This window comes from Caretta caretta, chromosome 10 (assembly GCF_965140235.1).
Source record: "Caretta caretta isolate rCarCar2 chromosome 10, rCarCar1.hap1, whole genome shotgun sequence".
NCBI classification, from domain to species: Eukaryota; Metazoa; Chordata; order Testudines; family Cheloniidae; genus Caretta; species Caretta caretta.
The window spans coordinates 11089227-11106177 of NC_134215.1; the positions used below are offsets into that span (position 1 = coordinate 11089227).

The window sequence follows — 16951 nt, forward strand, 5'->3', positions numbered from 1 at the left end:
ACTGCTTAAAAGTAGTAGGGTCATGGCCCCCTCCAGCTCTGAGGCCTATGGAACTTTAAGCAAGTGCCAAAACATTGCGGGGTCGATTCACGCTCCCATCCCCCAAGTCCTCTCACTGGGTTCTTCCTGCTCAAAGAAGGAATCATGCAGCTGAGCAGCATTCCTCGGTCTCCCACCAATCCTCTCTGTAAATGCACACACGCAGTACAGAGGTTTCACCACAGGCTGAAGAGGACATGTTTGTGAGAGGTCTGATAAAAGATGGCCCTCATTTAAAACTGGAACAGAAGGCGGTAATGAGAGGTGTACTGGGCTGTGTGTCGTACTGTACTGCAGCTCTCTGCTGGAAATGAGGAACTCCAGTATCCTTTGATCTTTGGGTTCTTGTTCTATTTATTAAAGTAATTACAGCATTTTAACAGGAAACTGGATTCCCCTTCAGTTTGAGCCTGCACCGGTTCCTTCCCCTTGGGGGAGCTTTTGCAAGTGCTCCCTAGCCATCAAGGAAAGAGGCGGAGGTGTGGATGCAAAGTGGGGGAACCACGAGGATGAATTAAAGTTGAGGACAGGGAAGAAGAGGCAGGCTGGCCCTAGCCATTTTGCTGCCCTCCAAAAATGTAGTTCAGCCAACACAGCGCATGTGGCCCCTTTCTAAAAAACGCTTTCATGAGGGATGTAAGTTTTCTGTTCAGTAATACGAGTATTTGAGACTTGCATTTTCTGCCTTGCATTCATTCTTTTCACTTTGCCCCCTCACTTCCTTTGCTGTTGTCTGTGACCCTGTTGTGTCTCTCAGTATTTTTCCATTGGCTTTTTACATTTGTTCTTCCGTCCACTGTATTTTTCTTTATAGCATACCAACTGTTCCTCTTTCCGTCTCTTCCTTCCTCGTTCTTTTCCAGTGTAGTGGTCTCTCCCCATGCCCTTGCTCTCTTCTCTCTCTAGGTTCCCCATTTCCAGTCTCTCTGATTTCTCCACTCGTCTAGCATCTCTCACGCTCTCCTATTTCCCGCCCAGCAAATACACACACACCAGTGTCTCTTTCCCCCCACACATTGGGGCACACACATGGTGGCTCCCTTACCCACACACTCACAGTCTCCTCTTCATCTGTCTCTTTACTCCCACTTAACTCCTGGTGCTGATTCCTGATGAAGCGTCAAGGTGGGCCCAGCTCTATGGCTGCCCTAGTGCCCCCTGCTGGGGAGTTAGTGTACTACTATACTGCTGCCATCTGTTGCATTCTGTTCCCCCTTACTCCTTGTGGCTGTGCCTATGGTAAGAGGCCTCTTTCCACATTTTGGAAGGTGAAGGTGCTCAGTAAGACCCCAGTATATGGGGGTTTGCCCACGTATGGCCCTGAGCCAGCAGCCCAGCATCAAGCCTGCAGAGGTTCTGCAAGTCAAAGCCCTGCTTTATACTGAAGTCAACAGAGATTTTTCTCCTCCTTGGTAAAACATGTAAAATGTTATTTTAAAAATAATAGTATTTACATTCCCCCTCCCTTCCCCGTGTTTAAAAACGACAAAATGAACAAGCAGCTAATAAGGTGGATGTCTCCTGGAGAAGCCTCTGGAACTTGGAAACGCTGGAACCTCCCAAACTCTACCTGAAACTGCTGCTCTTGAATCTTTTATTTTTCACTGCAGGCTGAAGTGTCCATTCGTCCTTTCCCTTCCCCTCTCTGGCTGGCGTGGGCTGTGGGCAGGGAAGGGCTATTACCTTGTGCTAGGAAAGGAGCAATACCTGTAACATGTGCATTTGCCATGTCTGCCTTTGCCTCAAAGGGGAACAGATTGTGCAGACTCTGCGCCCTGGTGATGCAGCAGACTCGTAAGAGGCAGGGAGGCAATCTGATACTTCCACCGAAAGCTGTAGTTTGTGCTTGTGCTGCTGCTGGGCTGCCCAATCCCTTTCTGGTTTAGAGGCTGGAGTTTGCTTGCAGTGCGCACCTCTGGGCTCTGCTTCCACCTGCGTCCAGAAGCCTTTGCAAGCAGTCCCTATACTGCAGAGCAGAGCTCTTCTTCTTCTTTTTTTTTTCTTTTCTTTTTCTTTTTTTTAACCTTGTGCCGATTAATAGAGTCTGGTTTCCTGTCAGGTCTTTGCATTTTCCTTCTCCGCCCCTCCCAGCCTGTGACACACTTTTTCTTACTTTCTGTCTTGCCACTTGCTCATTCTGACACTGGTGCACTTGCATCCTGTATTCCAGAGCCCTCTTCTCCCTAGACTCTTGGCTATCTGCAGGGCTCTGGCCCTTGCCATTCCCTTCCATCCCAGCAGATGCAGAGCATGGTTCACCTCTCTAGGGCTCCTGGAGAGGGATACTGACAAGTGTGTGGAGATGACCTACTGAATTTCACCCAGCAGCAGGACAGCAAGTGAGCCTGGTCACTCATGAGCGCCCAAGGTAAGGAAAGCAGCCACCTGCCAGACCAGCTCCACACCATTGTCGGCTGGGATGGTACTTGGTTCTGATCACTGCAGCTTTCAGTTTCACTCTTTCCCCCCGCCCCCCCCCCCCCCAGGAGACTTCTTTGATAGTCTTTCTGCGAGCTCCTTTCTCACCCTCGGCAGGTCTAGCTCCACTTTGCATGTACAGAAATTGCAGGTTGCATTCATAGGTGCAAGCACAAATCAAAATGTTTTGGGGGGATCAGGAGGAAGAATTAGGGGATAGGTAAGAGGGAAGGAGATTGATTGAGCAGGGCTGGCGATAGGGAAGTTTCTGTTCCCACTCACAGTACAATCCATCCTGCCCCTTTCTGTAAAACTCTTGTTTGAGGATTTATGCTTCCTCTAAGTAATAAAACCACTCTGAATGTTTTCTTGCTTTATAGTTGTACTTCTCATTTCTTCCACTCTGTTTTCTTTGACCCTGATATATCGTTTTTTATCTTTTCTGCCATCTTTTTACGTCTATTTTCCATCCAACATATTTTCTTTATTGTATGACAACTGTTCCTATTTTTCCTTTCATCCTCCTCCATCACCTTCCTCTTTTTTTAGCCTCTGCAGTGGGCTGTACCTCTTCCCCCAAGTTATTAATTTCTCTCCCCTCTCCCTCTATTATTTTGTTCTTTTCTGTCTTGTTCCCCTTTCCCATCTCTTTGTTCTTCCCCTCCTCTAGTCTCTCTCCACTTCCTCTCCCCAAAATCTCTCTCACACATAGGGCTGCCTGCCCTGCAAAATCAGTCTTGTGCACTGCTCTTGCTTTACCCCAAAATTACCCTTTCAAACACATGCTGCCTCCCTTTGCACCTGTCCACACTTGGAGGATTTGTTTCAAAAGCTCCCCAGCCCCCTTAAAATCTCCCCATCTCTCTCTCTCTCTCTCACTCACTCACACACACATGCCTATGCAGGTTTCTTCCAACTCTCTCACTAATACACAACAGACAGCCTCCCCCTTCCCCACACTGTCTGACTGTCAAGCACAGAGCCTCCTTGTATCTCCCTTTATATGCACATTGCTTCCTCTCCATGCATGTTTGCACATATATACGGCCTCCTCTGAAAAGGACCCATTCTCTCCTGCTGCAAGTGTTCTCCTCTTCCCACAGTTCCTATCTCTCCCCTCACCCCTCCCAGTTTTTCTGTCCTCCCATTGCTCCCCAAGTTCTGGCCCAGCCCTTCCCCCATGTATCCCTGTCTCCCCCATGTTCCTATTTGCTCTTCTCCCCCAGTTTTTCTTTGTCCATTTCTTCCCTTTCACTCCTGGTGCTACCATACTGGACCGGAGCCCACCTGGGCGGTCCAGCTCTCTGCTGCCTCCCGGCCTTTGTATCCCCCAGTGGTGCCTGCAGGAAATTTGGAGGAAGTACTGCGATATCTGTGCTTTCCCCTTCCATTGCAGGCTGTATGAGCAGAGCAGTGAGGGGAGTGAGGGTGGGCAGAGAAAGGGAATGGTTTGGTCCAAAATGTCCTTGGAGAATGGTAAAGAATCATAGAATGAGATATGTGCTTCAAAAGCTGGACAAGGAACTTAATTAAAACAGAGAAAACAATTACACTGTTCCCTCTGCCTGACTGCAAAGGTTCTGCTCAGGACTTTCTGAGCCTTGAGGAGGAGGTTGTCCTGTCGATTCTCTTGGATTATCAAATCCCAAAGATGTAGAGTCCGATAAGTGTGTGTCTCTCCATTAAGGCTAAGGTGTGATTGCTACCAGAACCTCACAACAATTCAGCAGGGGTTAGAAACAGCTGAAGAGGCTCCCTGTTTCTCATGTACTGAGAATTTTGATCCATCTCAAACATGTAGGATATTGGGGTAAAAGTACATCCAGTGACAACAGCTGATATTATGTCCTGGTTTAAGTTTGGATACGTTTTGGACTGGATTGTGACACTTAAAAGTAAGGCCTGAGACTTCTTAGATTTGACATCTCACACCCTCACATCCTTAAACCAGCGCCATTTAAGATGAAGATTTACTTCCAGGGCTGGCGGTGTTGTTCTGATTTCAGATTTCTCAGGTAAAGCAAGGAAATTGCCCCGTATCCCAGCAGAAGTAACAAGGGGTCTTTATGTTCTGGAATTCTTCTAGCACTCTGTCCTGCTCTCTCAGATGTCTAGATTTAAAGTAAAATCTTGTGGATGGCGGGGGGCGGGGGGAGGGGGGCTGCAAATAGCATGCTTGAAATGTGACAGCATCCCAAGAGTTTCAGGGATGCAGAGCTGGCAATCTATGGCCTTTTGTGAGTGACCATTCCTTCCGGAATGCTGAAACAACTGCAGTCTAATTTTTCTATCACCTGTTGACTTGTGGGCCTATTGAGAAGTAGAATTTCTACAAGTTGAGAATATTATCACAAGCAATCGGCTATCTGGGAGCCTTTCTCCCTCCAGCTCATGCTATTATATCTCATGGTCTGTTGGCTAGTTTTGTGGGCATGAAAAGTACTTTGAGTCGGGGCACTGGGGAGGGGGAGGATTAGTGCCCCCACAGTGAAAATATTGGGGGTGTGGATCTATCTTTCTGCCCCCGATGTTTTCCACCCCCACAATATCTCATGCAGACAAGAGGGGGACCAGAAGGAGGGGCTGGAGTGGCCACCAAGGTACACAAGATCAGGTTGGCCACCAGGGAGCAGGTACGACTCCCCAGCCCAGCCCGAGCCTATCTTTCAGACACTAGCCACAGTGGGTCCTGGTGGAGAAGCCCAGCATGGGGGAGGGGCAGGAAAACATGCATCAGGTGCTGGGGTGGGGAACAGCACAGGGCACCAGCACCTGAGCAGGGCGGCAGGGGGCCAGTAGCTAAGAAACGTGTGTTGGAGCTCAGGGGGCACTGAGCACCAACCACAGAGGAAAGGCTGTAGGAACTACCAGGAAGCCTCTTCCCAGCCTGGAGCCAGCTCCCTTCCCTTCCCCAGTCTTAGTAGCTCCCCTTGCTCCTCCTTCTTCTCCCCCCACCCCACCCCACGCTTTCAGTTGCACCATTTTCGTCATTCTGCATGATTCCACCTGGCATTTGAGGTTCTTCTGTGTGCTGGGTCACCACACCTGACATTTTGTGAGGCCCTGGCATGTCTCGTGTACCCTTTCATTATGTCCTCCTGCAAGGATTGTGGGACTACAATACAATCGCCATAGGTAATCAGACCTCCCGTTTCAGAGCATTTCCCTCTCACTGCACCAAGTTGCAGGCTGGGACACCTGATAAGTAACTGGCCTTTGAAAATCTCTCCCCAGGGCAACAATGTCTTGGCTGTTATTCAGTTCATGAGCTTACTTACAGTGGCTTCATTAATTACCAGGAGGGGTCTGAGGTGGGCTCTTTGTCATTGTAGCTAGTAGAAGTTTTGAATTTGCATGGGCAACTTCTCTTAACCCCTAGCTTTTCCTCGGTCTGCTCCAATATAGGTCTAAAGGTTAAAGCCACTTTGCCTTCCCTTCCACTGCACTGAGAACAGTTACTCCAGAATGGAGAATCAGGACATAAGTCTTTGACTCCAAGATGTTTTCATGTCGCTGTCTCCAGTAAGAGATGGCCCTGAACTAAGCAAATAACAAACCCTATAATGTATGTGGAAACAGTACAGTCTTCATCCATGCACCTCTGTCAATTTATCACCATTCTGATTTGCAGCAACTAAATTTGGACCCTTCATTGAACAAACTCTCCCAACTAATTTAACTTTAGTGGCCAAGAGCTGTTGCCAGTTTATAGCCAAGGGAAAGCAGCATGGCAATTGGGACCACTTATGAAAATGAGGGGTTTAGATAGTTTTTCTCTGAATCTTCATTTTGCTACTCGGGCAAATTATGACTCCTGTTAAAAAGCAAATAACAGTTTTTTAAATGCTTAGGGCAGGTCTACATTTAACATGCTGCATTGGTGCAGTTGTCGACGGGAGAGAGTTCGCCCATGGACGCAGTTTATCCACCTCCCCGAGGGGCAGTCGCTATATTGACAGAAGAAGCTCTTCCACCGACATAGCGCTGTCTACACTGGGGGTTAGGTCAATATACTACATCACTCTGGGGTGTGGATTTTTCGCACCCCTGAGTGATGCAGTTATACTGGTTTAGATCCGTAGTGTAGACCAGACCTTATTTTGTCTGAATTATGTACAAATTCATCCCCTTTGGAGCCTGGTGTTTTCTGGGACGAGCTTCCAAGGCATTTTGTGAGAACTTCAAGAGTCCGCCAGCCCCCTCTGTAGACAATCTCCAATGCTGCAAAAACAGCAAATGTGCTATTTCCAGTGTACTGTTTATAATAAAAAAACTATATTGAATTTTTGCTTTAACAGACTTTTAGCACATTTTGGGCCCAATCCTGACTCCTTATGCATCCCAAACTCCTTGGGCGCGCAAGGAATGTAAGATCAAGCCCTTTATTGGTTTTAACATAAATCTTGGGCCAAATTCTCCATGGTTTTGCCAGTGCAACTCTATTGATGTCAGTAGCATTCCCACAGTGTAACAGAGAGGAGAATTTCACCCCCAGAATGTGATGCTCCATGCTCCAGTGTCAAGAGTTTTGATGAATTTATGAAAACACACCAGGAACTGACAAAAAGTGTTTCCGTAAATCAAACAGTTAATAAAGTTCTCCATTTGACTTTTCCCTGGCAGCCCATAGGAGCTTTGCCCACTGACTTCCGCAGAAGCTGAACTGGGCTGATAGAGTGCTGCCTTCATTGCTGAGGGTACAGTGCCTGTACTTTTAAAAAAGGAAACAAGGAAAAGAATAAGTTTATTTTCAGTACAGATGATGGATTTTTACAAGTGTGCACGTAAAACAGCTTCCATCTCCCCCGCCCCAACGTTTCCTCAGAAATGCTGCCTTCACCCTCCTCTCTGGGTCAGTAGTTTTAATGGAGGTGAATATTTTCAGGAGAGTAACCTTTCTGCTTGTGATTTGTTCAACGGCTCAGGAGTTATAATGGTCGCCATAAGATTTATATGATTGCTGTCTGTGGCACAGATCCAACAAGGTAATAAAAAGTGTGTCTGTTCTAGCTTCCTCAGTCACTTTTTTCTCTCCTCTTGGCCCCCCCTCACTTTTGCCCCTTGCAGACAAAAAGGGAAAACAATGTCAGTCCATTTAAATTGCAGCTTTGGCAGAACTGGGTTATACCCATTTCACATAGGACGTGTCCTAAATGTAGTTGGTGAATTACTTCTTTCTGGAGGATTGTCACAATGACTTCAGTTGAAGTTAAAAGTGGTTTTCGGATTTTACTTTAAATCTAGACGTCTCTTCCACTCCACATTCTCCTGCCAAATATTTGGATTCCAGAAGAGACAAAATTTAGTGGGGGCCATATCCTGCCATCAGTCCACATGCAAAACTATCTACTGAAATTGGTGGGGAGTTTTGCCTTTAAAATCACTGGCAGATAGGGCTCTTCCATTTTTATACAAAAAAAACTAGTAAATTTTGCAAAGCTCATGAAAGTAAAGAACGAATAGCATCATTAACAGCTGGGCATAATGTATGTAGTTCCTGTGCAAGTGTGGCAGAGGGCTAGTTCTTGTGAAAGCCCCACTAAACCTCATCTGCTTTCACTGCTGTATGTTGCATTGCTTTCCAATGTAATCAGCTGTGATGGGTCTGTGTAGCAACTCAACAGGAAAGAGGACTGTGTCAAACATCCCTGAAAGTCTATCAGAAATGACAAACTACATGTTTTAGTTTAAAGACTTTTTAGTTTAAATTTTTAGTTTAGTTCTGTAAAAAATTACTATAGGCTTAATACTTGTTTCTTCGGTGACTGAATCTCTGTGTAAAGTAAATAAGTATAGCGATGACAGATGCTTGGATTCTGGTGTCTAATGTCTGGTTTGGCAGAGTCAAATATACTTTCTCTCTGCATGAATATCACGCTGTTCTGTGAGCCCTCCTAAATAGTAACATTTTAAAGTAAATTGGGTGAGTTGTGAGAAAATTCATAAGCATGAAGGTTCCTTATCAGTGTTAGAAAAACAGTCTTTGGACCTGATCAAAACTTCATTGAAGTCAGTGGGAAGACTCCCATTGACCTCAGTGGGCACTGGATCGGGTCCTTCATTGGTGATTAAGTTTTCCTCATTAATGTGGATAGAATAGGATATTTGCTCTGTGAATGCTGGAATAGGCTATATGGTGGTAGTATGTACATGGATGCAATTAGCAGTTAACAGATTGTTTCCCTTTTGTTTTGTGAGTATGTTGTGGACATATGTTCATAAACTAATTCTGAAAAATTGATATGTGATACATAAAATCCTTCTACATAATGATCATTGTAACAGATATCAGTATGTGCAATGCTAGATTGGTTAATGGCTATGGGTTTGCTTAATGGGTTTCCGGATATTGTTTCTACACCTAAGCAGAAGAGCCATTTCCATAAAAATTAGAAATAACCATGAAGAAACTCTTAAAATATTTCCCTCTGTGAATTCTGAATCCTGAGCATAAGTAAGCTGGGAAAACACCTGAAGTCACTTTACTGTGTGTGTGTTTTAAATAGGATTATTTACTTTCTACTTGCAGCACTCTATGGGTTCTTCCAAAACTCTACCGCTGCACCTTAGTCCTGAACAAGAACGAACTCTTCCATTCCAGACCTCGCTCCCACACTGCAGTTTCTATTTATTGGCGTCTCCTGAGCAAAGATTTGCAGTTCCATCAATCTCTAATGGCTTTGTAGCAAACCCAAAGATCCACTTTGTTGAGATTATCAAACTCATTTCACTGGTGACCTGGGAGAGTTGTGCTTCTTTGTGCAGCCTTTGCTATGAAAGATGTTGGTGCAATATGAAACATTAAATATTTAAACTCTTGTCTCAAGTCAGAAAGGGGGTGCTTTTCTTTTTCTTTTGCTTTGATTGTTAGAAGAAATAAAGGGGCCTTATGTTTCCTATAGGGCTGGAAACACTGAATCAGTTTATTTTTACCTGAAACTCTCTGGTCAGAAGGGAGGATGGGACTTCTGAGGCATCTCCACTTGGAGTGTTGTTGTACATGTTGGTGTTTGTATGACTCCCCTGTGCTTGTTGGGGCTAATGACAGTAGGAGCTCCTGGTTAAATGCTGCTGACAGTTATGGACATGCAATGCCAGTGAATTCAGGGGTGTTGCGCAGGTGTGAGAATCTGCTGGCCTTTTATGTGCATTACTGTTGAAGATAGGTTGAACTCTCCACTTGAAGAAAGCAATCAGAAAATGATATTCATGGCTGACAGTCTGGGCAGAAATGCTGGTAATTTTAACCATCACTTTGGAGGCTGGCAAGTTGTCAGAAAGCTCTGGCAACAGGTTCCGACCTTTTTTCTATAATGTGGAAGCCACAATGACTCAAAGTTGTATCATCATGGCATTGATGCTAAGTCACAACCTGATAGTGTGTCAACCTGAAGCTGTTTCAGGGACATCATCAGAAAAATGGCTTTTGAGCCTGTTAAATTACAGGTGTCACTAAACCTATATGGGATCCTGGGCCTACATTTGAAACATTAGCTATTGGAAGCAAGCAAGGGATAGAATTCCAATTTGGATAAAAGTTGACAAATTGTAAACATTCTTTGTTTCTGTTTCTTTTTCCGATATCTAGGTTTCACCTGCCTGAATTTCATATATATCTGAATTTTGTTTTTAATGGGCCCATTATTGATTTGTGAGAAGAAGAAAAGGTTGAATTTATGAATACTGATAGAATCATAGAAACGTAGGGTTAGGAGTCATCACGTCCAGCCCCTGGGCTGAGGCAGGACCAAGTGAACCTAGACCATCCCTGACAGGTGTTCGTCCAACTCCTGCTTAAAAACCTCCAGTGATGAGGAATCCACAACCTCCTTTAGAAGCCTATTCCAGAACTTAAATACCTTCAGAATTAGAAAGTTTTCCCTAATATTTAACCTAAATCTCCCTTGTGGCAGATTAAGCCCATTACTTCTTGTCCTATCTTAGTGGACATGGAGAACAATTGATTACCATCCTCTTTCTAACAGCCCTTAACATATGGAAAGACTGTTATCAGATCCCTGTCTCTCCATCATCTTTTCCCAAGACTAAACATGCCCAGTTTTTTCAACCATTCCTCACATAGATTTTTTTTCTAAATCTTTTATCTTTTTTGTTGCTCTCCTCTGGACTCTCCACATCTTTCCTGAAGTGTGGTGCCCAGTATTGGACACAGTGCTCCAGCTGAGGCCAGCTGGTGTCTGGCCTTGGCTCTGGTGCTCCAGCTATGTACCAGTGCTGAGTAGAGCAAGACAATTACCTCCCGTGTCTTACCTACGACACTTCTGGTAATGCATCCCAAAATGATATTAGCCGTGCACCTCTATCACATTGTTGACTCTTATTCAATTTGTGATCCACTATAACCCCAGATCCTTTTCAGCAGTCTTACAGTTATTCCCCATTTTGTAGTTGCCCATTTTGATTTTTCCTTCCTAAGTGAAGTATTTTGCATTTGTCACCTTTGTCTGGCTTGTCCTCGTCTGTCCCTCTACGAATGCAAGTCAATGCCACACCATTCTATTTTGTTGCAAGCATGTTCTTTCCATTTCTGGCCAAAGAGTTTTGTCATGGGATCAGCCCAGTGCATTTTCGGTCTGCCCATCAGTCGCTTGTGGTCTCTGGAGATCCAGTCACTGATGCGGGTTGTCCACCTATTGTCTTGCCTGCGGACTACATGACACACCCCCCTTCACTTTGCATCGTACATCGCCTGCACTACATTGTTCACCTCTGTATGCCTTCTGATCTCCTCATTCGGTATATGATCACGGAGCTATATCTTACGCATTCGCCTTTCCATTGCTCTCTGGGTGATAGTGAATTTTTCTTCCTCTGCTTTTGTCATTGACCAGCTTTCTGCTCCGTATATCATTGCTGGCAGAACAGTGGAGTTAAACAGTTCTTTCCTCTTCTTAATGGGCAGTTCATCGTCCAGTAGGGAAATCTTTATTTTGTTGAAACTTGGCCACCCTGCCTTTCTCCTCCTACTGCATTCCCCTTCAAATGAGTGGATGTGATCAATTGTTGAATACCCTTAGCGGAAACCAGCTTGTTCTCTGCTTTTGTGCATTTCAAGATCCTGCTTAATCTGATTGAGTATGACACGGGTGAAGACTTAAGACACTTGTGAGAGGAGTGTGATCAGACAGTAGTTGCTCAGTTCTTTTGTATCACCTTTCTTCATCAATAGTATTGTTTTCAATTTCTTCCATTCATCTGGAACACGCTTAGCACTTGTCTTTACTGAATTTCATTTTGTTGAATTCAGACCAATTCTCAAAGTCATTTTTAATTCTAATCCTGTTCTCCAAAGTGTTTGCAACCCTTTCCCACCCTTTCCCTCTCTCCCTCCCGCATTTGGTATCATCTGAAAATGTTATAAGCATACTCTTACCTATATTTGAAGCTGCCAAATTTAATTTGAATTTTCCCAAGGTCTCCTCAGCACTGGTATAGTAGAAGTTTTGCCAGTTAGGATTGGGGTATATTGGCAGATTACTGCAGAGCATGTATCCTAGAAATGAATGTCCATTCATCAGCTTTTTATGATTATGAATGTTGTTTGGGATAAAAATTTCAAAAGCACCTAAGTGGCTTAGGCTCATAAGCAGGGTTACCATACACTGAGTTTTCCTGGACATTGCCTCTTTTTTGAGCCTCCATCCTCTGTCTGGGAGGATTATTCAAATAACAAGCAATGTCCAGGACTTTTTTAGAGCCAGATGCTGCAGCTCAGAAAGAGCCCCAATTGGTCCGCTTCCTGATGGGTCCCTTCCCTGCATTGACAGCTGATTGGTCCATTCCTCTGCAGCCACAGCTGGCAGATCCTGCCTACCCAGGCCCCAGCTCCTAGCCCAGGGTAGGGGCCTGCAGAGAGGCACTGGCTGACAGCTGTTGCTGCATCCTGGACTTGCGCCAGCTGCCCTGCCACCATGACAGGGAGTGACGCTGTCCCCCACCACCACCTCCAGTGAGTACCCCTGCTGCACGTATCATCTCCAGCTCCCCCAAATGTACTCTCCTCCAGATCCCTTCGCCCCTCCCCGACAGTGTCCTCTTTTCGGAAACCTGAAATATGGTCACCCTAAAGTCCCATTTATTTTAATGAAAATCCCAATGGGAGTTAAGCACCTAAAATTTTGAAAGTGGGATTGAGACTTCTAAGTCACTCAAGTGCTTTTGATAACATTACCCTTCGTTTCTTCTATAAAAAACCTCTGAAAAGACCAAAAAAATTAACACACAAAAGTTAAAGTTGTGACAGATGAGTTAAAAGAAAAACCCAAGGAAATTCATAGTTAATGGTGCTATTGCTTTCTTAACTCACCACATTATATTAGGGTAGTGTAAGGATGTCAAACAGTGATTAAGTAGCATAACTTATTTGCTGTAGTGCCCAGACATTACAGAGCAAGTTAAGAATGGAGTGTCAGGCGTAATTGTGCGTTTTCTCGTTGTATTGGCTTGTGTTACATGCCTAACATTACTTTAAATGTAGTTTTGTGTATGTTGGAGTTTTCTCTTATGTTTCCCCATGGCTAGTAATATTTTGTGTTGTAGTTTTCCTCTCTTTCATGTGCCATGTTATCCATTACTGTTACCAGCCCTGCCAGGATGTCCTTGGAGAGGCGCCTTAATGGAGCTGTCCCGGTTAAAGAAATTCAATGTGATTGAGCTGCAGCAAAGAATCAAAATCCAAATATCTGAAAGGGATGAATAATAACTAGGTATTAAAGCATATTGGTTATTTATTACTGGCAGAAGGCAGGAAAACATTAGCATGTAAAAGCTTCATATTAATCACTGCTGGTGAGTGGAAACCTGAAAAGTCACCTCTATCTTTGCTAACTCCATTTTCATTATTCCTGGTGTGTTATCACTCTTCCAGCCCTCTCTCCCCCAACATCCTCAGCTGGTAAGAAGTAATTCTGAACAGGCAGGCTACAAAAAGAGACAGGGTTAATTACAGGAAATAGAAGTAGCCAGAATGCCAAAATAGGGCAGGTGTTTTCTTTATTTTTTACCTGCTCAGATCCAGCTTCAGCTACTGTCTGCAGGGAGGAGGGTGAGAATAAAATCCAGAATCTGAGTTGTTGTTCACTGTTCTTCGTCAGGGTATAAATAGGGGCTGCAATCTCAGCTGGGGAAAAAATCTATGATGAGAAATGGAGGGCAGTGCAGTGGTTAGAGTAGGGCAACTGGGCATCAGAATTCCTGGATGCATTCCTGGCTCTGCCGCCAATTCACGGTGTTCCTCTGTCTACCCAAATGTAAAGTGCGCATAATGATACTTATGTGCCCCATGGAGGTGTTGTGAGAGTTAAATGATGTTTGTAAAATGCTCTGTGATCCTCCATTGAAAAGTGCTGTGCGAACACCCAGTGAGCTTGATTTGATCTGAGAGGCTTTGCCAGCAGTCAGGTATCAGCACCTGGCACTTTCCTGGGCCAGCATTACAAAGCTCTTACTTTTCCAAACAAACATCAGAGATGTAAACTCCCTGCCTTTAGGCCACGCTGAGGACGACAAGATCCTGTTTCATCTGGAAAATCCTCAGCAGCCCCGAGCCATCTCTGTAGCAGTTCCACACTGGGTAGAATGCTGCTGGTTCTTAGCCACTGGGTATGTCACATTGGCAGGCAAACTGTTTTGTATGCAACCTCATTCCTGCATCTTTCAGGATTTCAAGCCCTGCCCTGAAGTCTCAGCAATGAAGCCAGAAGAATTAAATAGGTTTCAGAGTAACAGCCGTGTTAGTCTGAATTCTTAAAAAGAAAAGGAGAACTTGTGGCACCTTAGAGACTAACCAATTTATTTGAGCATGAGCTTTCGTGAGCTACAGCTCACTTCATCGGATGCAACTGTAGCTCACAAAAGCTTATGCTCAAATAAATTGGTTAGTCTCTAAGGTGCCACAAGTCCTCCTTTTCTTTTTAAGAATTAAATAGTAACCAGGGCCAGTGCTGTTAAGGCCCATCTACTTTAGAAAATATTAGAGAGACAAAGTGGGTGGGGTAATATCTTTTGTTGGACCAACTTCTGTTGGAGAGAGAGACACGCTTTCGACTCTGTCTCTCTCTCACCAACAAAAGTGGGTCCAATAAAAGATATTACGTCACCCACCTTGTCTCTCTCATATCCTGGGACCAACATGGTTACAACAACACTGCATACAACAATGAGAAAAGGTTGTCATTTACAGCTAGTTCAAGTACCAGCAGTACTCTTGCCCACCCACAGCATTGCTCCAAATGCTTCCCAAATAGTCCAGAAATCATTTCACTTGCACTAGCCCGGGCAGCTCCTGTGAACATTTCCACCCCCACCAATTCATTTCCAACCTTTTACTGATAGAGTAGGTGGGAAGTGCAGATTTTGTGGTTGCACTGGTTCACTCAGCTCTCCCAGTGTTCTCCCACAGTGCTTCCCCGCTTTTCAGTGATGACTCTGTACAGGGTTGTTTGGGGGTTTTTTTTGGCAATTTGTGCTCCTCCACTACGGCAAAAAGGACCTGTGCATCCTTGCTCTGAACTTACCTTAGGCAGCTGTGGCTGTGTGATTGTGCAGGAACCTGGCACACTTGTTCCCCCTTACACACACACTGATACACAGACCCAGTTGCAAGAACTTCTGTCTTCTGCTGCTCAGGAGCTGCGTCAGAGGAGCTGGCAGAATAACACACGTACACACACTCCTAGGAACAAGCCCCTTGCTCTTAGGGTATGTCTTAGGCCCGTGTCAGCTGGCTCAGGCAATTGCAGTATGGACATTCAGGCTCAGGCTGGAGCCCGAGTTCTGGAACCCTACCCCTTCACACAACCTCCTTTCCCTCTGGAGCTATGGGAGCTAGAGACATGGTAAGCCCAGAGGGAAAGGTGCACAGCCCACGGAGGCCTGGATGTGGGCTGAAGACTCTTGTGAGGGACACTAGGTTTCTATATATTTTGTAGGACTCTGGTAAGCCCCCCTGTGCTCCTCTTCTGCACTGTTTATGTTGCTGTTTCACACTGGAGTGATTGCTACCACAAGGATAGAGAATCTTTCCCAGTAAAGAAAAATGGGGCACAACAGCCTTAGAAGAGCTGAAATTCTGGCAGGGCAAAGCAGGAGTTAAATTGGCTGCTGCATCACAGTTGTGTTTTATGCTTGCCTGTCACCTCATTTTCCATGGTGACTTCATTAGCAGTGAGCTGCTAATTAAATTTCATATTTATGATGAGAAAATAAAATCATTGACCCTTTTTTAAGTAGTCCCCCCCCCCTTTTTTTTTTTTTTTTTGCATTTAGGCTCAGCCAGCTGAGTCAGCAGTAGAGCGTCTGCAAAGATGAAACTTACCGGCTTTCACAAGGAAGATAAATAGAACAAATAATGATGGAAGGAGAGTCTACTCTGAAACCATGTAGTTATTACACTATATTAATTTTTTAATGCAAGAAAACAATTCAGTTTGCTCTTCTCAGAAAGCAGTGTTGCTGAGAAGAGGGGAAAGAACCTTTTTGATTTTTTGAAGGGTTCAGGATGTAAATATTAATCTAACTCTCAAAAGTTTGTTTGTGATGGGAGATAATATGTTGAAAAAGACTTTAGACTGGTCCACTGACAATGATTACCACCATCTACTCACCAGTAGACTGTCTATGTCTTGGGTTCCCAAGGATTAAATATTACCACACATAAGCATTGATTCATGGTGCCAAGTGTCTTCCTCTTGGAATCTGTAGTTTTTCTGTAGTAGTGTAGAGTTTATATGGTGTCAGCAAACCAGAACTATAAACTACTACTCCCAGCAAGCTTTGTATGCAAGAAGTGCTCAATAGCCGCATCCTATTCATGCAAAGCGAACATCTGAAGAAGGCTTTAAGGGACAGATTTTCAAGTGCTCAGCATCTATAACTGAGCCAAGATTTTCAAAGAGCTCAGGCAATTTAGGAACCTAAATAAGGGACAGATTTTTTGAAGGGCTTGGTACCCAGCAGCTCCCACCCATTGTGACACATAGGACCAGATTTCCTCACCATCTGGGCTAGGTCTTTCAAAAGTCCAGCTGTGATATTTCCCGAGGGCATCTAGGGTTGTGAGGCACCCCACCACCACCTGCCATTAGCATGAGGAATTCTTGTTTGTGCCTACCAGGAGTCAGCTCCCCAACTCCACCGGCAACACAAGCATTCCCCTCGAGACGTGTGCAGGCCCCACATTCCCTCTGCGGGTTAGTGATCAGCACACTCCAACCCCTGAGCCCTCTGAGCATCCACCCTGGAGTGTCTAGCTCCTGTTCCACTGAACACTCACAGTATTCACAGATTAGCTGCTCCCAAAGAAGTATTGTGCACCAGTTTACCTTCAGATCACTGCTCTATTTAACACATAGCACATAAATATGGTTGAAGTGAAAACAAGTAAAAGTTTATTTAACAAAGCTTAGAGATTTGAGAAGCAGCAAGTCAAAGTGTTGAAAACAAAAGGTTACATGTAAAATAACATCATGATACA

General features: G+C 44.7%; 1 protein-coding gene across 2 annotated transcripts in view; it reads left to right on the plus strand.

The window, feature by feature from the left end:
* Positions 1-1847: 1847 nt before the first annotated feature.
* CARD11 (caspase recruitment domain family member 11) overlaps positions 1848-16951 on the plus strand; it is a 72697-nt gene continuing 57593 nt past the window's right edge. The window contains exon 1 of one of the 2 annotated variants that reach the window (XM_075132672.1): positions 1848-2407. In XM_075132672.1, coding sequence (XP_074988773.1) covers positions 2395-2407 — 13 coding nt within the window. In that variant the 5' untranslated portion in view covers positions 1848-2394. The remainder of the gene's footprint in view (positions 2408-16951) is intronic. The other variant, XM_048867577.2, reaches the window with a different exon arrangement.